General features: G+C 40.6%; 1 protein-coding gene across 1 annotated transcript in view; it reads left to right on the top strand.

The window, feature by feature from the left end:
- The window catches only part of dcc (DCC netrin 1 receptor), a 251,873-nt gene that overhangs the window by 207,516 nt on the left and 18,446 nt on the right, over window positions 1-25,911 (top strand). Inside the window, exons 23-27 of the mRNA XM_037753405.1 lie at window positions 3,589-3,751; window positions 4,437-4,660; window positions 5,156-5,272; window positions 12,684-12,833; window positions 17,154-17,450. Coding sequence (XP_037609333.1) covers window positions 3,589-3,751; window positions 4,437-4,660; window positions 5,156-5,272; window positions 12,684-12,833; window positions 17,154-17,450 — 951 coding nt within the window. The remainder of the gene's footprint in view (window positions 1-3,588; window positions 3,752-4,436; window positions 4,661-5,155; window positions 5,273-12,683; window positions 12,834-17,153; window positions 17,451-25,911) is intronic.

The raw sequence follows: 25,911 nt of genomic DNA on the forward strand, positions 1-25,911 counted from the left end.
AGAAATATTCAAATACATAATTTTAGAGTAGGCGAAAATAACACATTTATACTGCAGTCAAAAAACTGCATATATGGTTATCATAAAGTGGGCCTGTCTGTAAAGAGGAGACTCGTGGGTACCCATATAACTTATTTTCATTCACATATCTTGCGGTCAGAGGTCAAGGGACCCCTTTGAAAATGGCCATGCCAGTTTTTCCTCACCAAAATTTAGCCTAACTTCGGAGTATTATTTAGCCTCCTTTCTGACAAGCTGCTACAGCCTCTGAAAAGTAAAGTCTTTTGACAAAAGACATTTTGACATGGCATAGCAGGAAAAGCATAGTTTTAATTAATAACATTAATAATGGCTGCATTTCATTAAGGTGTTGCAGTTCCATATCTAAATTCCTGTTTGCCTGGCTTTCTAAATAACACTCATTATCTCCCACCTGTTGTTCCAATTATCCAATCAGGGCACACCCCCTACTGTTTAACATGGATGCAAACATCCTGAAACTGTTCAGTATGATGGTAGAAACCACAGCACATACTGTAATTCAGCCAGTGGATATGGTTTTATATCCCATCAACCATCTCTGTCAGTGCTGATGAGACAGACTGATTCTGTTGGAGAATGTTTGTTGTTCCTTTGAACATTTACAGGTTTCATTTAGGAGATTTGAATACTTAGAAAAGGCTTGTCCATGAAGGATAGCGGGAGAATATTACCAGTAGAACATGATATGATCAAAATATGACCATTGTTGGGTCTGACAGATACTGTACATGTTTGTGATGTTCACATTAAAGCCCTGATTTCCTTCCTCTGGTTTCTCTTCAGAGGAGGTGGGTTCGTTTTTTTCCCCTCAGCAGTCGATCACGTCTTTGATTTGTCCCTTCAGTGATACGGGGCTTCATGTCCCAATCTACAAACAAATAAATGTATAAATGAAATAAGTGGGAATCCCTCTACATTGGTGCTTTGTTTGACTTTCTTTGTAGCTGCTTCAGCTTTGTTTCCCTGCTGGATTTCTGGGCTTCGTGAGGACTTCTAAACTTCCTGTCGCCCCTTGTGATTTGTTGATGTTGTTGTGGCTTTAAACTGACTGAGCAGCTGAGGGGCTTCTGATTTATTCCACGCGGTGTCTCTGAGCCGCTGGGGGATTCAGTGCCGTGCTCAGGGGCATCTCAGCACAGGTTGTTAGTGTTACCCGTTATCATCGCTAACATACATGTTGCTCGCGGCTCGGCTTTGACTTCCTCTGTCAGCTACTGCTCCTGTCACTCATAGGAGTCATCCACAACTATGACATTTTCTCTTTTACAGTCCATAAAATTCAGATTTATTTCATGAAACAATTCTCAAAAGTGCAGTGATTATATGTGTCATGTGCTATATTTAAATGTCACCTCAAATGTTGAGTTATTTTTCTTAACTACTTCTACTACTACTATCTTTTCAAATCTTTTCATTTTTTATTTCTCTCATCTTGAACTCTGGCGCCGTTACATAAACTGTTAGCTTGTGGGTAGCGAGCAGAGAAACATCATAGTAGGAAGTGTATGTTTAGATTTCAGCTGTCAAACACTTTGTTTACATTTCCAAGAAATGTGGTAGAGGTCTATTTTTTCATGTAACCCTCCTCCTCCTGATCTAACAGAATGGGTAAGGGAGGTGTATGTCGCCCACTGTTGAGAGATCTAATCACATCTGTAGGATTTCATTTAAATCTCATATTGGCGTACAACATTCCTTAACAAAGCGTAAAACATTTGTAGCCAATGATGTGATGATAATGACAGGAAGTCATGTCTTCCTCTATTCTGGGCCTGAGCAAAGTGATTAGTATGTCAGTCCATCCATCCCACTCTTCTATTCACAGACTGATATCTCAACAACTGCTAGTCAGATTGCCATCACATTTTCCGATCACATTCTTGCTCCCCAGAGGTAGAAACCTTTGGATTTTAATGACCTCCACGACCTTTACTATCGCACTTTGAAGACAAGAACAAATGTCAGCAAAGGGTCAGATTTCTGTTTGAAATAGCATGTGAAAAAAAAAGGGAAAAAAAGATGATGAAATCTAACTTTAAAAAAAAAAAAAGAAGAAGAAAAGAAAGTGTTATTGTGGTCCCTGTGCTGCAGCTCTAAGCTGTGATGGATTGTGGTTTTCATTGAGAGAGACGACTGAATGGAGAGAGAAAGAGAGAGAGGGAGAGAGAAGGTGAAAGAGGTAAAGTGCCTCTTACACATATTTTTCTTAATCTGTCTTTCCTCCATCTCCTCCATCTCTCCCCTCTTCCATCCACCTTTTTGCCCTTTCTCTTCCTCTTAACTCCTCTCTATCATCCCCCCCACCACCACCACCACCACTTCGACTTCTTTGTCTTCCTCTACTCTCTCTTTTTCTCTTTAACACACTTCCCTCTCCCCTCCATCCAGACTTTATGCTCCTCCGGTGTTTCCTATTTTCTCTCTCTCTCTCTCTGCTCCAAGGTCGAGTTAATGAATGACAGAGCGTGTCATCAATTCCCCTTTCTGCCTTTACACCTGTCATACGCTCACACACACACACACACACACACACACACACACACACACACATACACACACATACAGTGTATTGATTGGTACAGCAGCAGCAGCTTCGTGTTTTCAGTCCAACGTAACCACTCGGGGTTTTAATTCTGGAGGGTTTTATTTTGTAGTTGTGTGCGTTTATGTTATTAAATTTCAAAACAGATTTCCTTCCTTTGGCTAAACAATTGCTTTTATTTCTTTTATGGACTGTACATTTTAATTAAAAGACTTTAATAAGGTGGATTAACGGGATCATGGAGATTACATGTATTACTGTAATTAGCCTGTGTTTATGTTTCAGTTGTATTTTCTGTGCTGCTCCTCACCTCTCAACATTTCAAAATGCAAGTGCAACAGTTTAGGTTAATAGAAATCTTATTTTTAATCCTAAATCTACATATTAAAATGAAATAATTTAATTTAATTTATATGTGATTTTACATTTCTGTGTATATGACGTATGACAAAATGTAACTGCTAATTTTAAATATTTAAATGAAAAAATTAGGATTATTTCTTGCCAAAAGTAAAATAAAAATAAATACTATATTGACAAATACATTTTAGTGTACTGTAACTAAACTTGAGAAAGAAATTGTGAAATGTATTGTGAAATCTGTCAAAGTCAACTATTATGAAATAGACCAGTATAAAAATTCAAATACAAAAGGCCCCCGTTATTTTCACAAGAAACAAAGTAAAATCAGGACATGTTTCAAATAGTTTTAATTTCATTTTCATGCTTACTGAAATTTAAATGTTCACATTCAAGTTCTATGTTTAATTTCAGTGTTGGCAGTAATTGTATTTTCAAACATGACAATCTGATAAAAACATTTCAACTTAGTTATTTATATGTCATGTACCCAAAAGTGAAAAATCTGATTTCAAATGAATTAAGTTATTTCATTTTAATATTGGCAGCCATAGACTTTCATAATCCTTAAACCCTTAATTCAGATAAAAAAACTTCGTACTCAATATTTTCTTGCCTCCTCTTCTCTTTTGTATGTTTTTCAGAGTCTCCCATTGGTCAGATGCGTCCACCTCACGGCAGCGCCACGCCTCAAAAGAACAGTAACCTCCTGGTCATCATCGTGGTTTCAGTGGGAGCCGTCACGGTGGTCGTGGTCGTCATCGTGGCGCTCATCTGCACCCGGCGCTCCTCGGCCCAGCAGAGGAAGTAAGACGTTTAATTCATCCGTGTGATGGCAGCAAACAGCTGTCAGGGTAACGAGGCAGATGGTTAATGATCTGTTCTGGTTGCTGTGTTTTCAAATGTGTTCCTGACGGTTCAGACGGTATTATTTATTAAACCCATTTGTCAGATTTCAGTTTTGTTTTATTTTTAATCCAGTTCATGTTGTTTCAATCTGTAATATGTTAAAATCCAGTTCATGACATTTCACCTGATGTTATTTTGGAATCTAGTTTGACCAGTTTCAATTGGTATAATCAAGTTTAGCATTATTTTATAATCCAGTTCATCAAATCCAATAAATTTAAATTGCAGAACAGCAGATCAGCTCATAAATTTACAGTCCTTGTCTTCCTCGTCTCTCCATCCTCCATAGTCTGTTTGTCTTCATCTCTATTCGGCTTGATTGTGTAAATTGTGGCATACACGAGCAAGGCAAATGGTTTTATGGTGGATGTACATTTCCGTCATGGTACAGGTGAACGGGTGCGTTCATGCTCTGCTGGGATTTGGAGGGTTGCCTAGCGACCCGACTCTAATAGCAGTCTACCCGTGGTTCACTGTGTTGTCCACTAACATCAATTCATCAGTGTGTTCTTCTTCACATGTTCACCTTTTCCTTCCTACCTGCGCGCTGACTTCCTCGCCTATAATCTCGTCCTCTGTGCAGGAAGAGAGCGAGCCACAGTGCCAGTAAGAGGAAGGGCAGCCAGAAGGACTTGCGGCCTCCTGACCTCTGGATCCATCACGAGGAGATGGAGATGAAGAACTTGGAGAAAGCTCCCAGCGTCGCCCCGTCCGGACGGGATTCACCCCTCCAGTCCTGCCAGGACCTCCCCCAGGTCGCACACAGCCAATCAGAGAGCCAGATGGGCAGCAAGAGCAGCCACTCAGGTACAGGATAGATGTTATTAGTTATTTAAATAACCATGACTAACTTTTATTTACTTGTAATACTGTTTTTTTTCTTTAATAATTTGAATAAAGTACATTTTGCTTTATTTATTAACTTTGAGTCTGTCTTTAGATGCAAAAAATGATAGGGTTCATCTCTATGTTGCCTGGCAACATCAAAATGTCCACAATATGTCAAACACAAAAATTAGAAATTCATTTTATAATCTGCATGCTAAATATAGTCTTATTTTCTTCATTTCTGTGGTGCTAACTGATTCATTTATATCCATTACAAGCCTTGATTACATTAGCTGTATAATGAAGACTGATTCATCACGAGTCTATTAAGTATTAAATATATAAATGAATTCTCCCCGAGGAAAATAGTTAGCTGAGCTCATTTTAAATTCTCCTTTGGCAGCTTAAAGAAGGGAGAGAAAATGAGACAAGTTTGAATCCCTGTTTTCATATTTGATTGTTCTGATGTTCCAGGAGCCGACGGTGACGAGGCGTCCAGCATCATCTCCACTCTGGATCGCTCCCTAGCTGGCAGGAGGGGAACACGAGGCAAAATGATGATTCCTATGGACTCACAGCCGAGCAACACACGTAAGTAACACAAGTCTGTGCGTGCGTGTTTTCTGGTTCTCAGGAGTTTTTCTTTGCACAAAAAAATAGTCCAGGGTTCTTACGCAGTATGAAAAAGTATGGAATTTGATCTTAGTAATTTCCAGGTCTGGATAAGTATGGAAAAAAGAAAAGCGAGTACAGAAAAACATTTCTGTTTCCAGACTACTGCTCCTATTCTGTTCAGAATAATTGTTTTTAGAAATTCAGAATTTCTAAAAACAAATTGATTATACAAGCGTGTTTTTCATGGCGTTTGGAGCAGCAAGTGCAGCCAAAATGTTTACCACTATGTGAGAGAGCGCGGGCCAGAGCGAGCTCAGTGTCATTGAAAGTGAGGCAAGAAGTAGGCTACGGCGTGCGACTGAACACACTCCTACGCAACGCTGCCTGTACGTCAAATCCAGGGCCGGCGCATCCATAGAGGCAAACTAGGCAATTGCCCAAGGCACTTTGGCAAGGGCAGCGAAATGTGGGCCAACTTTTCATTACGAGCTAAATAACAATAATAATATAATAATAAAAAGTAACCAAAAACTGCAGGCTGACAGCACAGAGCAGAACGCTGCCTGTCAGACTGGGCCAATCTAATACTTTCACTATTGAGTGGGGGGGATACGAGCGGCCCCTCCTAATTTGGACTGATGCACATTTTGGTTGAAATCTGATTGGCTCAGACATTTACATCGTGAATGTGACGACCTGTGACTAGTGGCCCAGCTGGCCGGTCTTGTTTTGATTCAGTGCAGTGGTTACGTCCTGATACAAACTGAGGAGGTATCATTCACTATGAAGCTTCTTGAAGGTCTTCAGCAACATCAGATTCTCTTTATACCAGAAAAACTCTATTAGTGTTAAAATTACAGGATCACTGGGGCCAGCTAGACCACTAGTCACAGTTCGGGCATCTGATCAGGATGCCTCCTGGAGGTTTTCTGTGCACAGCCAACTGGTAAAAGGCCCCAGGACGTAGACCAAGAACACGCTGGAGAGATTATATATCTCGTCTAGCCTGGGAACGCCTCGGGGTCCCCAGGGAGAGCTGGAAAACGTTGCTGGGGAGAGGGACGTCTGGAATACCCTCCTAAGCCTGTTGCCCCAGCGACCCGATCCCGGTAAGCAGAAGAAAATGGATGGATGGATTAATGGCCTCTCGAAGTCCCAGGGTGGATTTCTGTCCAAGCTGCTAATATTAGGGCGGCATAATTGTTTTTCACCTAGAGTGACATTGCCCCAACTGCAAGATGTTTCACAGTGGAACGTCGTCCACCTTTCTGCGTAGGACTGTGGACTGAACAGCCACAATGGGTGTTTTCTGATGGGGCTGGCTTTACAATCCCAAACACAGGTTTGCCTGGTTGGTTAACAATTCCAAATGGGAAAAGAGAGCTGGATGCAAACTTTGTGTAAAATCGTTTGACATCTCAACCATGGGAGAGGCGCCGAAGACGCCGAAGCACTGTAGTCTTGTCACAGCATCCTCTGCATCCTGAGTCACAAATCCCAGGTCAGAAATGGTCTGAAAAATCTACTGAGAAGTCTGGAAAGTTTTGAATTTTGGAATGGGAAACCCTGGTGGTAAATTCCAATGTGGTCCTTTGTAAGGACTGTTTTGTGCCCTAAAGAGGTCCAAAGATCCTCAGTAAAAACCTGCACTGGTTCCTAAATGTAGGACAAGACCCAAAATCAACTGAATATATTTTGTATTAGGCTTTATATTATAGTCATGGTTCTTCCTGTTGGTGCATGGAACGTCAAGTGTCTGCGTCAGTGGGGTGTCTAAGAGTGACGACGGTGGTCAGACAGTTCATCTCTCTCTTCCTCTCCGTCTGTCCCAGGGTGGTTTTAGATGTAAAAAGTCTTTTATGCAAAAGTGAAGTTGAGGGAAGAGAGAACACACACATAGACTGAAAGTCACACACACTTTCCCACACAGATAATTAGCCTGGATGTTCCCTCAGACTGACTCCGAGGACAGAGGGGAGAGGGATCTGAAGATGAGTGAATGAGGAGAGGAGGGTGGGCAGAGGAAAAACAAAGAGAGAGAGATGAAGAAGAAATGTGAAAAAGAGAGACATTCAAGAGAGAGTTCAATTCCATTTTCGGTTTCAAGTCCTTTATTATCTCATTCACAACAATGAACAGTGAAGCAGTCGTTGGCAATGCTCATTAAATATGTATTAAGAATGAAAATCATGCAAGTAAAAGCTAAAAGAAGAATCTAAGACATAAAATAGTGCAATTTAAAATATAAAATAAAGTAATATAAATTTGCGGTAGACAGTATTGCAAATGAATAAAATTGTAAATATATATTCGTGATGAGAAAAGTGAATATATAATGAATAATAAGAATAAATAAACAATTTAAATATACAATGAGTAATATATATATACATGTATATTTATATGCTGTCAATCGATTAAATATTTAATCTTCATTGATCACTTAGAAGTTATAGTCACTGACACACTGACAGCTGTTGGCCTTAAGTTTGCATATTTTTTATGCTAAATGTAGTACCTGTGAGGGCTTATGGACAATATGTGAGATCATTTTGTGTTGTTAATTGATTTCCAATAATAAATATATACATACATTTCCATAAAGCAGCATATTTTCCCACTCCCATGTTGATAAGAGTATTAAATACTTGACAAATCTCCTTTAAAGGTACATTTTGGTCAGGTAAAAAATGTGATTAATTCGTGATTAACAGCCCTAAGATCCACCTGTCTATGTAATATCTGCAGGTTACACCACATCACATTCATGAACACTCTGTAGTCTGTGTAGAAGCACATCATCTAATTACTACTTTCTCTCTCTGTGGAGTGTGTGTGTGTGTGTGTGTGCAGTCACATCACTCTGAGCTGAAAGTTTCATTCTGTAATTACCCTGCTCGCAGTCCGTCTTTAAGGATTCGTGTCCTCCTTTTTTTGTTCTTCTTCTGTCGTGGTGTTGCCGTCTACTGCAGCCATAACAAACCGAAGCTGCTGCTCTGAACAGCAACAATTAGGTTACTACGCCGGGTGTTCTTTTCTGGAGAGTGTGAGTCAGCTGGTGACTGATCATTTTTTCTAGCATGTGACAAGCCCTCCTGTGTGTTTACGTAAATGTGTGTGTGATATGTGGGTCACGGTAAAAACAGGAAAAGTCTTCAGGCGTTCCCACTGCCAACACACAGACCTGTCCTCTACTCTAATCTGATCTATTTTTACTCTCTCTCTATCGGTTTCGCTTTCTGTCACGTTCATAACTTTTTTTTATCTTTTTGTCAAAGTTCAGTGAGGAAGACTTCCTCATTCGGTCTCCTGTCCTCCTTCATTCCTTCTTCCGCCTCTGTAGCTTTGATGCTTTTAGACTTTCTATTTTTCTACTTTGCGATGTTGACATTTGAAAAGGTATTCTTCATTCCTGTTGCACTGATAAATACGACAAAAGTCCAGCAGTACAATAATCAGCCATTATATCTACAATTGTTAGCATGTTTTTAACTGACAACATAAATGTTTTAGTAGTTACGACACTTGTTATTATTGCTACATGCTACTTTTGAGCATGCACAACACAACGACTTTATGCTAACTTGAATGAGGATAAAATAATTCAACAGTGCGGCTCTTCTAGGCTTGAAATCGGACCCAATTGATAAAATTGTGATAGTGGATTGAGTCAGTTTGTGGTGGTTGTGACGCTCAAAAACAATGTGTGTCCACCGTTTTACGGCCACAACAGTAGTGACGGAGTAGGCTACGGCCGAGCCTATGATGTATTGGCTGTTCGTCTAGTGTTTTTGTAGAGAAAAACAAATTAAAAAATAACTCACCAAATGCAATAAAGGTATCAAAATCTTCATGAAATGAAAATTAATGCTGACGACTTTTTTTCCAAATATTCACAGTGATGTTTAAATTTCTAGTTATTAGATTAATTTGAACAAATCAGCAGTACTGCCTTTAAATGATTGCAACGACCTAATTAAAAACTGGATTTAGAACTACCCGTAGTGCCCTGTTTCAGATAGCCATTCATGGATGACATTATCACTATAGAACACTAATGTACAAATGAGGATGGATGGCCTTCCTAGGTAGATTGACAATAAGTTTTTTTTTTAGCAGTTTCCAGAACACAAGTGCTCACCATCTAATCACCAACAAATGCAATTCTTGCAGAAATCTCCAAATGTCAAAAAGAATTTAAACCAAATCACAGCATGGCTTTTTCTATGATGTTCCTCAAGGTCTTGGTGTGTTAATGTGGTATTTTGGAGGGATTATTGATAATTTTATATCAATTCTTGAGTGGTAAAAAAGGTTAAATTTAGCACCAAATCTGTGTAACAAATGGTATCAACCCAAAAATTTAAACAATTTATGAGACATACAGTAAGTGAGCATGGGAATGGACATCGCAAACTTATATCATAATGTTCTACGCTCTTATACACTTTCACAATTTATTTTAATTTATTAATTAATTTGTATTTCTTATTAATGACTAGAATAATGACACACGGTGCTGAGCTGCATCTCAAATTAATCTTCAGGTTCCCAGCTTTCAGATGGTGTACACCACTTCTATGTGACATCCACTGTTGACTATTTCTCTACCCCTAAACATCCCTATCCTCCATCCATACCCCTCTAAAAAAATAGCGCAGAATGGTAAGGGGTTAAATCAAGTATTATCAATAGCTAACAGCATTTATTAATGTACAATGGTCTACACTCCCATTTTTTTGTGCTAGTATGCTTCATTTACGCCCAATAACAGGTTTTTGTGAAATACAAGATGTGTAGAGTGAAATGGATGAGCATTCTTCTGAGTTGGATTTGTATTGTTGGTGTAATATTGCAAGCATTGAACCAAACTGCAACCTCTTGCAGATAATGAACCAACGATGTTGATCGTGTGATAATTTTAAAACGCCTGCAGGGTCGGCACTGTTTCTATCTTTGCTTCTGTCTCTTTCGCTCTCTTGTTTCTGTTACTGAAGCAGCTCGAGGCTTCTTCACTTTCTTCCCTCTGCTGCCACATCTCTACTCGGCAGACCACAGACCCACTGATCTATTTATCTACCTTCTGTTTTTATCACTTTGTGTCTGCTGTCTGGTTTCCTTCTCTCTCTGTCTCTGGTTCTATCACTTTGTTTCAGCTTTTATCACAGTCTACCTGTGTGTTTTAAAAGCGTTTCTGACTTTTTTCTGACCCCCCACACACACTCTCTCTCTCTCTCTCTCTCTCAGACACACACACTTCCATTAACCTGTAGCTCACTGCACCAAACTCATCAATATTCTTAGTCAATAACGGTATTGATCAGACTTGCTCATCTCTGGTCGTCCCCGCTGCTGTAATCAAACCCTGCTTCTCTTTCAATGATCACAGCACAAATACAGTTCACACACACACCTAAAGCTGCTGATCACAGCCTTGCTGCTTCCAGATTATCAATAGTTTACAATCAATACTGGTATTGATCAGGGTTTAGTAAATCAGACAAAGTGGTTCAAAACAAGAGGAAGCAGGAGGCAGAGGAAAACTACCTCCCCCCTCCGTCTTTCCTGTCAGTCGCTTCGAATTCAATTGTAAAAGCTTTAGTGACGTGTGTTACGTAAAGAGTATTGCACATTGAGGCAGTGTTGTAACAGAAACTGAGAAAGAATGTTTTAAGTATGTTTTTGTTGATAACTCGTGACATTTCATAATGTGCAGTGTGCAAAATAAGTCAACGCTGACTTGGTTTCACTCGGGACACAAGTTGAAACCCCGGTAGGTCTCACACAGATGCTAAAGGGCGCCTCATGTGTCGGTATCAGATGCCGAGGGGCACTGACCAAGTGTCAGTGTTTGATGAGTTGGGAGTGAGAACGGATCGATTACAACTAAGCAGGCAGCCAGATATAAATTACGACTGTTCACGCAAATTTGTTTTAACGCCACTAATTTCTTTAACTCATTAACGCAACTTGCGATATTTAGGTCGTAGTGGACCAACTTTTAAAGGTTGAGTGAAGATACTGGTGTCATATGAAACTAGAAAACCTAAGGAATCCATTGGTACCAACCATGTCATACTAGCTTGTCGCGAAGGAACATTTTGAACAGAAAAAAAATGTGTGATTAATTTGATTAATCCCGATTAAATAAGTTTATAAGATAAGATATAAGATTGACAGCCCTAATATAAACATAAATCACTGCACACTGCCTTTGCGATAGGATCACAGCAGCCATGACGCCAAATCGGGCCAGGGGCTAGGGATGTAGGTAAGCCAAATGGCCCCTTCCCCAATTCCTACCCCCCTACTTCCGGTGCCCTTGCTCGGACCACACCCATCTTCATACTCAACCTTCATTTTGATCTCAACTACACAACTGTAAAGATTCATGACTGCTTCTTGCCCGGCTATGACACTATCACGGTGACAAAATGACACAGACAGACATATAAACACCTGGCAAAGTACTCCAAACGTCCTCTGTGGTAGTTGCCGCTACAATAGGCATCTCCAGGATAACATTCTGCCATGATGACACACACACACACACACAGACAGACTCACAAGGTCAAAAAAACATACCACCCACATGCTGTCGCGGCTGGTAAACATACATTGACTTTGTAAAACGCATCTCTAGCATGACTGGATGTGTGTTTGAAAAGGCACAGCGAGAGAGAGACTCAAACATGGGATGCATGAGAGAGATGCACACACAAACATATACACACTGTCTCTTCAAGCCTGTTTAGAGGATAAGAGGCCTGTGTGTGTGTGTGTGTGTGTGTGTGCGTGTGTGTGTGTATGTGTGTGTGTTGTGTACCTGAGGCAGTGTAATCAGTTTGACTCCCTGCAGTTTCCTCTCAAGGTCACAATATGAACTCTGTCTGGTCTGGCTGCTCTCCTGTGTGTTTTTCCTCCTCTCTGCTCTGGCTGACTGCATACTCTGCTGTATTCACTGGTTTCCTGTCTGTCTGACTGACTCTTAGAGTTGGCTGATATTACTATTTATACTGGGAGATTATTGATTTGTTTTTTTTCTGTACCGCTTATAGAGGTGTCCTTCCCAGTAATTCTCTGTCAATGTGGGTAATGTTGCTAATCAATGAACAGGACTGATTCATTTATTTGTTTATTTAACAGGGACAATGGATAGTCATTCACTCATTTTGTATCATGTGCCTTGTTTTTGTCAGGTATTTATTTTACTGAAATATATCTGCTGTGTGCTGTCGCAGCCTGGTTTACTGGCTGATTTGTCCCTGTGTTTCAGCAGTGTCTGTACTGCTGCAGCCTGGTTTACTGGCTGTTTTTGTCCCTTTGTTTCAGCGGTGTCTGTGCCGCTGCAGCCTGGTTTACTGGCTGTTTTGTCCCTCTGTTTCAGCGGTGGTCAGTGCCATCCCGGTGCCTGCTCTGGACTCCTCTCAGTATCCTGGTATCCTGCCTTCACCTTCCTGCGGCTTTACTCACAACAAGTTCAGCCTGAGACCGATGCCCTTCCCAAGCCTGACCGTGGACAGAGGATACACACCAGGTACTGCAATGCTACTACTAATACTTCTGAGAATACTACTGTAGAGATAGAGACACACACCAGGTTCTTCTATTACTTTAACATCTGTCGTTCTCACCACTCTTCACCATATCAGAGCATCCTGACTAACCACTACACCACAGATGTCAACCACTGTATACTGCATATCTTATTAACTTATTAATAAGTAGTCCAATATGGCAAAACTGGTTGAAACTGCATTATGTGTTGTTTAAGAACGGAAAGCTTGACAGGTGTAGCAACAGTAACTAAGGGGCAGGACTTACAGCCAATGGTCTGTATTAATGTATCACTATCATAATGCTATGACCACTGCAACTGTTAATAACATTATACGTTGTACTAATAAAACAACCCTAACCTTTAATAAATACAACAGGGCTTACACCGCAACATCTTAATCTTTCCAGCTCTCTCTCCGCTGCTGCTCCCCACCTCCCCCTCCCTGTCGTATTTAAGCCCATTTTGCTGCAGAGCTAAATGCTAAATGACATGGTGGGGAGCAGTAATTCAGTAATTCAGTAATTGGCTAATTCCTAGTCGGCTTGTATCAGTGATTTAACAACAGCAGAGAGAGACGAGGGGAAGCTTCGGTGTCATTGAATTAGCCGACACAGCGGGAGAGCTGATGGCAGAATGCACACTTGCAATGAGCTGACGGGAGGAGGGTGGTGGTGGCGGTGGTGGAGGTGGTGGTGTGGGGCAGCGGTGACGGAGAGGCAGATATAACGAGGAAGTGATAGAGAGGCAGTTAATGAGGGAGATGACATAAAGTTTAAAGGAATACAAACAATGAGATGCTGAGCTTCACCGATTGTAAAGTGAAAGGTTCAAGATTGACAAGAAGAAGATGTTCAAGAAGACTTTTAGTCCCTGGAACTACTTTTTAAGGAACTAAAAGGTTCCTTCAGCCCAGCGTTGTCTGCGTTTCCACCGCGGCCTAAAGACCTGCAAAGATTAGGCAAATTAGTCTGCTGACGTATGAAAAAGCAACATGACATGTGACGAGGGCTGGTTTATATTAAACTAGAATGGCACTCGGAGAGCGCAGACCTCCGCCAAGGTGCCCGAGTAAGATTGCCGTCGTAAAACGCTTCATTCAAACTGGACAGAAACAAAATAAAACTCATCTAAACCGTCGTCGTTACTCTTTCCAACAATCACCAAGTGTGCTTTGGTCGAACTCAACTGTACTTTCACAGTTGTCAACCCCCCGCTCTCTTTCTGTCTTTCTCTCTGAAGGAAAGAGGCGGGGTCATGCGTCATCAACGCGTCATCACACTGTGCATGTGTTATACCCAGAGGTCTTAATGTTCTGGCTGATCGGAATCCTTAAAAAAATTCCTGAATCCGCATCATAAACAGATCACTACCAAAATCAAATGGATTGTTCATTGTGCCACACCCCAACCCTCCAAAACATTTCATTCAAATCAGTCGCAGACATTTGGAGTAATCGTGCTAACGGATAAACAAACCAACACCAGTGAAAAAATAACCTCCTTCCTAGGCCTTCGGCCTTGGCGGAGGTAACAAGGACCCACACATTGAGACATTGCTCTATAGTGCCACTAGTGGTCAAAACTCTCACAGCGTACCTTTAAAAAGAAAGTTAACAGGGAAATTATGTGCGAGCTAAGTCAGAAAAGGCATGATTTACTGCTGATGTAGTGATGCGATGTGTATCTGTCTGTCCAGGAGTCTCCTGTGTTTCTATGCTGAGGAACACTTAGAGTGAAAAGTACATTGTGTGACTTTACAGAAGAGAAAAAAAAAACCCATTTCACTCTGTTATAAAACCAGTCTGTTGTTAGGAGCTCGCCTTCCTCTGCAGACAAAGCAAATAAAAAGATAATCAAATAAATCACTGCTCCTCTCTACTTCAATATCTCTAACCAGTGGATTTGTTTTCTCTCTGCACATACATTAGAATATGTCAGATGTTGTGTTGCTGTGTTCGATGTCTAAACACACTTTTTATGCTTTCCATTCAACCACTGTGAGTCACCAAAAATTAGTAAATTACAATGACAAAAATCGCCCAAAAGTCGCCCTCCCTCGTCTTTTCCAGTTTATCTTCGGGATCCTGGAGAATGTCTCCAGCATACCTCTGTCCCAGTGAGGAGGAAAACTTTCATGCATAGCAACGCAGACATGACTCGCTCTCAGCATTGTCGTCGGCAACAGCATCCGACAAAAACTCTGACATTCATTACAGCAGAATGATTACGTTTCTGTTGGCAACGGAGGGCAATTTGAGCAAAGGCACCAGCAGTCGGCAGCTCAGGTTCTGGAGGGTACCCGCCGGCCATATCCTCCTCGCTGCAGCTGCAGCCTGGAGCGGCCTCTCACCGGCTGAATATCTGAGTCAGCCAAAACACTGATGTACACTGTAAAAAATCCTCGTCCATAATATCCTCTGCCCTCACATTTTGGGGTGTCATTTTCTCTGTTGAGCGGTGCTCCAGAGATGACTTATATTTCTGTATGCTTACCAGGAAGTTAGCATCGCCCTGGGTTACCTCGACAAAAAGCCAATAGGATTTTTCCATCGGGTTCTGGATTATTGAAGAAAAAAAACTCTGTGGCACGTTTATGATACTTGCACGTTTTGTTCATGAAGATAATCTTCACAAATGAACACCACTTCTATGATTTTTGAAGCACGGCAGCTGTTTTTTGCACTACATCCCTAACTCATATACAAAGACATAAGCTTGACAATCTGCAAATTTTCCCTTTAATTTGCAGCGTGTTGAGCTCTCAGGGCCACCGTGCTTAATGATCTTTTGTTCATACTTTCCTGATGAGTTGAGATAACAAAAAAAGAGCATTCTTCTGTGGAAAAACACAACAATTAAAAACTCCTCTAAGGCTTGTCATTTCGCTGCTAAACTTACCAGGTCTGAGTTATTGTTCCTCTTTCTTTTTCTCAGGGCTCTATGAGACTTTTATTCCTCTTCAGTCTCTCTTCTTCCTCCCATGGGGAGTGGCTCTCACACTCTCTCTCTCTCGCTCAGCTTTTCCTCTCGTTTTCTTCTTCTTGTATTGGCTGGTTGATGAACACACAGCGGCTCTACATGTAATTACCGGCTGTCTTCACTCTCCCATGTTCGCTCTGATCGGACTGGCTGTAGCTACATGGGGAGTTTCATCCCTCATGTCACATCTGAGGCATATTTCTTGCACACGGTTTCTCTTTTCTTCAGAAGGAAGCTCCTCTTCCTCTTTCTTTCACATGTTTCTCTGATGATAAAAGGTGATTTTTCACAGTGAGAAAACATAGAAAACGACAGTGAGACACTTCACACTCAACAAAGTAAAAGAAGAAAACTGCAAACCTGGCAGGGTTTTTTTGCGCATCAGGAAAAGATCGATGTTTTGAACGAATTAATTGAACTATACAGTTTTAAAGATCTGTGAGCCTTTCAGTATGTAAATGACAAAAAAATATATATATATATTTTTTTTTGTTTTCATACAAGAAAAACACAGCAAAAAAACTAAAACTGTACACAGACATGTCCATTGCATATACTGTATATACTGTATGTATCGCCTATCTACGTGGACATTAAACACATGTTGAAGGTCATGAAACATACAGAAGAAGGTTCATGCAGACTTAGTGTACATTTTAGAGCTGTCAATCAATTAAAATATGTAATTGCGATTAATTTGTCAAGTATTTAATACTCTTATCAACATGGGAGGGGGAAAATAGACGTGGCCATGCCAGTTTTTCCTCGCCAAAATTTAGTGTAAGTTTGGAGCGTTATTTAGCCTGCTTCCCGACAAGCTAGTGGTACATTGGTACTAATGGATTCTTTAGGTTTTCTAGTTTCATATGATACCAGTTTCTTCACTCTAGTTTTAAAACGGAGCTCGCTACAAACTAAAAATCACAAGTTGCGTTAATGCGTTAGAGAAATTAGTGGCGTTAAAACGTATTTGCCTACTTTGACAGTCTTAGTACATTTACATTCCTGACAGAAACACACTCTCAGTCCCACAGCCTTCCTGCAGCAACAGTAATTTACACAATAGTGACATATTACTGCCTACATATAAGCAGAAGCTGTCTTTGATAACGATCAAGTGCTTTAGGAGGTTTGAAGTTCTGCCATTTGTTTTTTCGATGTGTTTTCGATGTGTTTTCTCTCCATCCCCATTCTTTCCTTCCTCCCATCCCCAAATCCATCCCTAACATCTCTCATCTCTTTTCATCCTCACAACAATTCTTTTCACTCTCTTACCCCCTGTCCTAACTTCCTTCATCTCCTCCTCTCTCTTCCTCAGCGATGCCTTCAGACTCCTCCACCAGTCTTCTCCTCCAGCAGCAGCCTCCGCCCCAGCAAACCGCTCCGCTCCTCCCCGGCTCCTCCGCACCGTCGGGGGAACACGTTTCTGGTGTTGGCCAGATCCCAGGGGCCCCCACCGTCGCCGCTGAGGAGGCCCAGGCTGGGAGCGGTCGGACCATCCCAACAGCCTGCGTGCGGCCCACCCACCCGCTACGAAGCTTCACCAACCCGCTGTTGCCACCGCCCATGGGGACCATCGACCCCAAGGTGTACACCTCCATGATGCCACAATCCAGTGAGTACAGCTTTATTGTTGTTCAATAATCAAAGGTCAAGAAACGCCCGGATTATTTTGTGATGTTACATAAGGTACCGTAATGTATCGTGATATAACGTGACGTGAACAGGAGTCACATGACATTACAAGACACAACGTGACTTGAATTTATGTGACCAGGCAGCAAACTCCGATTCTGAAAAGTGAAGCCAATGCGGAAGTGCCTTAAACCTGCATTCTTTATAACAGCCAGCAGGGGGCGACTCCTCTGGTTGCAAAAAGAAGTCTGATTGTATAGAAGTTTATAAGAAAATGAGCCTACTTCTCACTTGATTTATTACCTCAGTAAACATTGTAAACATGAGTTTATGGTCTCAATCGTTAGTTTCAAGTCTTCTTCAATACAGCATGATGTTCATTTAGTAAATTATGGTCCCATTTAGAGTCAAATAGACCATAAAGCAGGGGATGCTTTAGGGCAGGGCTACCTTGTGATTGACAGGTTGCTACCAGTGATGTAATATAACTAAGTACATTTAGTCAAGTACTGTACTTAAGTACAATTTGAGCTACTTGTACTTTACTTGAGTATTTCCATTTTCTGATACTTTATACCTCTACTTCACTGACAGCTGTTGTTGCCTGTTGGGCTTGAGTTTGCCATGTTATGATTTGAGCATATTTATTATGCTAAATGCAGTACCTGTGAGGGTTTCTGGACAATATTTGTCATTGTTTTGTGTTGGTAATTGATTTCCAATAATAAATATATACATATATTTGCATAAAGCAAGCATATTTGCCCACTACCATATTGATAAGAGTATTAAATACTTGATAAATCTCCCTTTAAGGTACATTTTGAACAGATAAAAAATGTGCGATTAGTTTGTGATTAATTTCGATCAACTATGATTAATTGCTATTAAATATTTTTAATGGATTGACAGCAAGGAAAACATGTCCCCGGCCTTGGACTGGAGCTTTTTTTTGTTATTTTGCATTTAGTGTTCAATCCATGAAACACTAACAGCCTGGTCTCAATCCTCTGCTGAAGCGAATACAAGAAAATAAGTGTGTTTTATCAAACATGATGAGAAAACCAATATTTTGAAAAAAGTGCAGCGTCTGGTTCCACTCTGTAGCCGCTCCTGAAGCTCCAGTTTGTTGATTGTTTTGTCAGATTCCAGTGACTCTCTGTTTATTCTCTCCGCTGAGCGGCTGCACTTTGTTTAATATTTTATTCACGGAGACTAAATATGTTAGCCTAAAGCTGCTACACAGTGCGTGCGTGTGTGTGTGTGGTACGTATGTGCATGTGATAATTTACTCTAATTTATTATTTTTTTTGTACCTGCTCTTAAATGCTGACTTGCAAACTGAACAGAAGAAGTTGTATACTCACTCAGTTCTGTTCTCATCTCTAAACTTTCATAAATCCCAACATAAAGTGTGTTAGTAAGGTTGTTCCACCGTGAGCTCTCTCTTCCGAAAGATATTCCCTCATTCCCTCTTTGTCTTATTGACTTTACTTTTTCTCTCTCTTTTCCCTTTTATATTCTCCTCTTACTGTCTGTTTTTTAGATCTTTTAATCTCACTTTCCTCTCCCTCCGTATAGCTCATCCTGTCATTCTCTCTTTCTGATCGCCTGCAGCAGTGTGAACAGAAAACAAAATACTCTCCTACAGTACATATGATCCCTGGACAGTATGTGTGTGTGGAGGTGTATTGTGTGTTCCTGCTTTCTGTAGGTGTGTATCACCTCTGTGTGTGTGGGTGTATATAGTTCCATTATGGTTCTGTTTACACGCCCAGGTGGCCTCAGATTAACATTGATTTTCAGCTCCTGGAAACCTTTCGCTCAGAAATAGCGCACCCGAGGCGACGCTCGGCTCGACTCAAAGAGACCCCCTCGCTCACCCTGTGACCCCCCTCCAACCCCCCTTCCCTAACACAGAGCCTCAGAGCCGGGTAGTGCTACCCCCCCCCCCCTCTTCCTCTCCTCCGTCTCCGTCTCTCTATCAAGGAGGGGAAAAAAACAGACTTGTGAGCGATGGCGTTTGATGTTCATTGTTGGCCTTGTTTGTGTGTTTATCCGAGCCCGAATGACTCCCTCAGTGAAAAGAATGAGATGTTTTCATGGTTTAATTGGATTGTTGTGGTGAGAATGAGAGAGAGAGAGATAGAGAGAGAAAGAGAGAGAGAGAGAGAGAGAGAGAGAGAGAGACCTGAAAAGACTGAAGGTTGATACTCCAGTTTGTAAGATGGATAGAAAGCTGCACATGAAAGAGGTTTACCTGACTCAAAGAGCTCGGTGAATCTTTCTTCAACCTCGACCAAGTGTTTTAGTCTTCTGAACTAGATGATTATTATTAGGGATGCACCAATCCGACTTTTTCAGTCCCGATAGCAATAGCGATACCTGGGCTTTGGGTATCAGCCGATAACATAGTAGCGATCCGATGTTTAATTAATAAGCTGTATGCCTCACTGTGTGGAAGTGGCTGGGATCATTCTTGGTAACACTTCATTTTACAGGTCCACAATTTATCATGGTAATTAGGTGAGAATTAGCAAGTAACCTTTTTGAAGTCTCTTTGGAATTACTGACAAATCACCCCAATATTTATCTCCAAATTTATCAAAAATTACATTATTATAAACATAATAATTATATGCTAAAATGGCATATAATCGTTAAAATAGGGTTCTTATTGGATATTGCTTATCCAGACATCTATACAGATTTGATTGAATAACGTTAACTAATAGTTGTCTGTATAAATACAACATGTTATTGCCAACTGTTTGATCTAAAGGCTGAGATTTAGTTCGAGAGTCTGATGCTGCTCTAACGTTAATGACTGTATTACAGCAGCAGCCTCCCACTCAAGCTATTTTCTACACTGACAGCGAATATTACACACAACACAACAGCTTTTCGTAATTTTTTCATTTTCTCTCCTGTGACAGCGAGTTTCTTTACCCCAAAAGGGAGAAGAGATCTAATAGGCGTAGTAGTCCTTCAGGAGCGTTTGATGAATATTGTGATAATACAACACCAAGTTAATATTTTGGCCACAATTATCATGACGTGAAAACCTAATTCACCCGTCTCCGGTGTCAAAGCGTCAAACTTTTGTATACCCATCCATGTGATATAAGGGCATCACAATTTCTGGTCTGCAAACATAATCTATTATGTTTCCCCCCATTTAGTAGAATATAAACATATTTTGTAGGAGACAGGGTTGACATCCCATTGTGATCAGAATATGAGCCAGAAACTCTGTCAGTTAAAATACAGTGAGTGAAAGAATCTGGAGTGGAACAAATTAAACCACAATTATGTTGCTGCTATGAAAACCGTTTAGATTAGAAATAAATATTGTCAACAACTTCTGTTTTCAGCAAAGGGCTTTTTTCTTCTTCACCATCCACAGAAACTTCCACCCCCCTGCTCCCTAATTCTATATCAATATTTAAACTGATCCCTTCTCCTTTTTAAATCCAAGGCCCCTCTGCAGAGTAAAGTATGATGGTGGTCAGTTACTCACCTAAATTGGCCTGAATGTGCGGCTTAATGCTGGAAGCTGTAATGGGATTGTCTGGCTCAATGTCTGATTCTGAGAAAAGACATTTCCAGCCACAGCTGGAGGTCGACACAGAGCCAGCTGTGATGGATGTTTTTAAGTGTATGCCTTCATCTCGCCTCAGAGGGCACACGTTATTACCAATAAAAAGCTTTCAGATAGTTTAAAATGGTTATCTCAAACATTTGGACAACCACGTAGGACAGAGATTTTTTATAGTCATTCTCAAATCGTACACTTAGCTTTATTTTATTGTCTAGAGGCTGCAATGTTCTTTATCCAAAATTATACAGAAGCCTTACCAGTTTCTCCTGAGGGTGGCACTGCAGGGGAGGTCAGCAAAATCATTAGGTTTCATTCCCGGACCGTGAATATATAGCAAATATATATATTTACTCAGTCAAAAAATAAATAAAACATGAATACGAACATAACCTGAAAACATAAAACAGCATTATAAGAACTCAGCCATGTAATGATTAAATCGTAGTGCTGAGGAGAGCGGCGGGTAAATCCAGGTAAAAGCTCAGATCTCATATTATACGACCTGTTAATACCCACCTCATGTCAAGAAGGTGAGATGGGAGATAAGGGAAAAAAATGATTTTTCAAAAGGCTTTGAAGCTTCAGGCGTGAAGTAAAGATGGAGCTGTGCGGACGGTGGAGAAGGCGAGAGTTTTTCCTCAATCTGCAGGCGTTTGATCAGAGAGAATCTTAAAAATGTTAAATAGGTGGTGAAGTGGTCAGAATGTGTTCTGAAACTGTAATACACCGTACAGTTTGCAAACTTTGTACTGCTCTCACACCGCTCAAATCAAAAAGTTCAAAGTAGCTCTTTGTCCTATTCTATGGAAGCCCATTTCTACCAGGAAAAGAAAAAAAATGAGGAAAAAAAGGACAATTATAAATATTAAAACAAAATTATGAGATACTAAGATACAATTATAAGGTAGGGAGTAAAACTTACTATTTTAGGATTATGACATACTGAATCAAATATTTGACATAATAAGAAGGGCTGTCAATCGATTAAAATGTTTGTTCGCAATAAATCGCAAATTAATCACACATTTTTTTATCTGTTCAAACTGTACCTTGAAGGGTGCAAATGTATGTATATATGTATTATTTGAAATCAATTACCAACACAAAACAATGACAAATATTGTCCAGAAACCCTCGCAGGTACTGCATTAAGCGTAAAAAATATGCTCAAATCATAACATGGCAAACACTTGCCCCAAGCTACACGTGATTATCATAAAGCGGGCATGTCTGTAAAGGGGAGACTCGTGGGAACTGATAGAGCCCATTTTCATTCACATCTCTTTTGAGGAGAAGTCGATTTGAGAGAAATGGCCATCCCAGTTTTTCCTCGCCAAAAGATGTAGCGCGTGTTTGGAGCGTTATTTAGCCTCCTTTGCAACAAGCTAGACATGGTTGGTACCAATGGATTCCTCAAGTTTACTAGTGTCATATGATTGAATACTTCACTCTAGCTTTAAAATTGAGCCCGCTACGACCTAAAAAGGTTTTTAGCGTTAATGCGTTAAAGAAATTAGTGTTGTTAAAACAAGTGTGCGTTAACGCGTTATTATCGCGTTAACTTTGACAGCCCTAACAATAAGTCAAAAAGAGTCAAAATTAAGAAACACTACATCAATATTTTTTCTATCTCAAAGGTTATGAGATAGAATATGCTATACTACCGGTAGATTGTGAGATAGTTAAAATTTATACTTTTAAAATCAAAATTTTATATATATATGATTTGACTCACTAAATCAAGAAATTTTACAGGTGTATAGTTGAGATCAAAATGAAGGCTGTGTTCGAAGATGGGTGTGGTCCATGCAAGGGAGTTGCGACTGGTGTGATCCCATCGCAATTTAAATTTAAGGTGTCAAAATCTGGATTTATTGTTATTATTTTTACTTTACATTTTTGACTTATTTTGAGCATAGTTATTTTTATCATCCCTAACTTTTCACTGATTTTTTCATGGCGGAAATGGGCCTCCATACATAAATCAATCTATCACATTTTATTTATATAGCACATTTCATACAACAAGCGTTGACTCAATGTGCTTCAAATACGACATGTGACAAAACATAGAATAACATAATAACATATAAGATAAGAATCTATAACATAAATAAAACATATAAGATAAGAAGGTATTAGAGTAAAAGGGGAATAATATACAAAGTCATTATTATTGTTTTAATAATACTGATTCTAAAATAAAAGTTTTACCTGTTAACCACATGCTAAACACAACTAAAAGCTTGCGATATGTTTTGAGACTGCTTTTAAAAGAAGTCACTGTTGTAGCAGACCTCAGTTCAAGTGGCAGAGAATGTACTTATTTTTGTACAAATAATGAGACAATTTTGGAAACCTATATAGCTACTTTCCAAAAGTTCACTAAACCCCAGCCCACTCAGCCTGTCTGTGTACGTTTTATGTCTTTCCTGACCGATGAGGGAGCCAGGTACACAGACAGGTAGACATCAAACAGACATAAGAAGAAAATAAAAGGAAGATAAAACAGGCAGACAAAGAAACACCAAACTCCTGTGTGAAGCGGAGGAGATGTCTGCTCTCTCCCTCCAGAGACACAATGTCTCCTCAAAGACACTTTTCATCTTAAACTGTATTTACTTCAAACCGTCCTCGGGATCAATAACCCCGCCCCCTCCATCCTCACCTCCTATCGCTGTAAATCTCTCCATCTTTGCCTTCGACCCAGAAACAGAGACAGACACCGCCGATGTGACCCCCGGCGGGCGTTTCACACCTCCACTCCTTCTTGTCTGGTAAATATATCCACCTCTCTGAGCAGACGAGCCGCCGCTCCCCCCCCCCCGCACTCTCACACACCCATCCCTCTCTGACAAACCCCCCGAGGGTGAGCCAGGCACCGTGAAACTCTCTTTTATGGCTTTCACCACTGTGGATGTGTAACCTTTGCTTTGGCTCTGTACCGCTGCGGCTCATTGTGTTTTTCCACAAAATGTCTTTTTCTGGAGCTCAGCAGAGGTTTGGATTCAGTCTGACAGCATCGTGCTGAGAAGTCATACAAACACATTTGGTTCTGCTTCATTTTAAAATGAAGCTGGCAGGGATTTCTGCACCACATTTACAGAAATTCAGAATCACACAAGGTCAGTGTTACTGTGAGAGTAAAGTACTGGGACGGAAAAGATACAGATACTCAAAAGTCCTGAGCCACTCGAGCGCCAGTGTAAGGTCATGATGCTCCACGCACCAGAAAGTTTGGATCGATGAGAAACGGAGAAATAACATAGATATTCTTTCTTACTGCTCTTCGGGGGGATCTGAAGGTGGTTTGGCTCCCTTTGTGACCAGATCACAACGAGGTGTAAATGGCATCTGTAAAGCTTGAAGATGTAATCCTCCCATGAAGCTGAAAGGTCACCCAACCCCAACCTGACCCGCCAGATGGTTTGTTACACAGAACCATCTGAGAAGCCGTCATTGGAAACTGTTTGAAAAAGGGCAGGTACTTAACCCTCCTGTTGTCTTCGGGTCAAATTGACCCGAAGACAACAGGAGGGATAAATCCACAGAAATTCAACATTAGGTCATGAAAAATTAACAAAAGTATGCTCATATTATTAATAATAGCCAGACAAGAAAACATTATTGTCAAATAATAGCCTTGTTCATTATCATCAGTTGGCCTGTTTAACCCTCCTGTTGTCTTCGGGTCAAATTGACCCGAAGACAACAGGAGGGCTATAAAAACAACACTTGGCAGGTGATTGGATGAACCATCTGTCAATCAAACTATTGCCGAAGCCAGTCGGGGGAAGCGCGAGAACATCTCATTCGTCGAGAAAAGCCTTCAGTGTCGTTCTTTGCTCTTCTTTCAATGAAGAAATACTGGATGGATGGATAAATAAATAAATCTGAGTCACTCCAAAGATAATGTCAATGAGTATCAACTATTGGGAGGGACATTTCTGTCCTCCCAAAAAATATTGGTGGAGACATGTCCCTACCATCCATATGCAAACCCTTGCACCACAAAAATTGTATTACTCTTAAAATTACAGCCAAAAACCCGCCCTCCAGGCGCTCACATTGAAGGGCCTCTCCATCTCAAAGTCCCGGGCTGAATTTCAGTCCCCGTCCACCCCTGGTCGACTCCCCCACTCACTGAACACTTCATTTCTTATTATTTTAAAGTTTTCTGCCGATTGATTTTCACAGAAATTAACTGAGAACAAGGAACGTGAAGTAGAAAGGATTTGTAATTCATGAACTAAAATCATATAATTTGGATTATCACTTGAATAAAACATTTTCATAATGACCAGATCAATCTACATACATATGGGTATATGGTATATGATTATGTTAGTGTACAGGTGAACCACAGGAGGGTACTGAGGACTTTATCGCTGTAAGGGAAGAATTGCTGTAATGGAAGTATTTAGAGTTTGTCTTCATTATTCTCAGCTGGAATCCAAAGGTGGATGTTCTTTTTACTTTTCTTCGTGCCGTTTACAGCAAAGCAGAGTATGATTAAACAGTTTGAAATACATCTTTATGCGCAGCAGGAGACTGTGAAGCAGACTGTTACTGTGGGTAACAAAGGAAATGTTCTTGTTCTTAAGTGATGTTCCTTTTTTCAGGTGTAATTTGCTGCTACTGAGGCATTTCCAGGTGTTTCATTTTCGCAGGGGAAGAGAATGGATGTTTATTGATCAGGAAGTGAAGGAGCAGGAAAAGAGGCAAGGGGATTGTTCTCATCCCAGCTTGTCACATACTGCCGCTTTGTCACGCCCCTTGGTGCCACCACTTAGTTAGGTTTAGGATAAAATGACATGGTTGGGCTTAAAGTTACTACGTT

Source organism: Sebastes umbrosus, chromosome 19 (genome assembly GCF_015220745.1).
Source record: "Sebastes umbrosus isolate fSebUmb1 chromosome 19, fSebUmb1.pri, whole genome shotgun sequence".
In the NCBI taxonomy this organism is placed as follows: Eukaryota; Metazoa; Chordata; class Actinopteri; order Perciformes; family Sebastidae; genus Sebastes; species Sebastes umbrosus.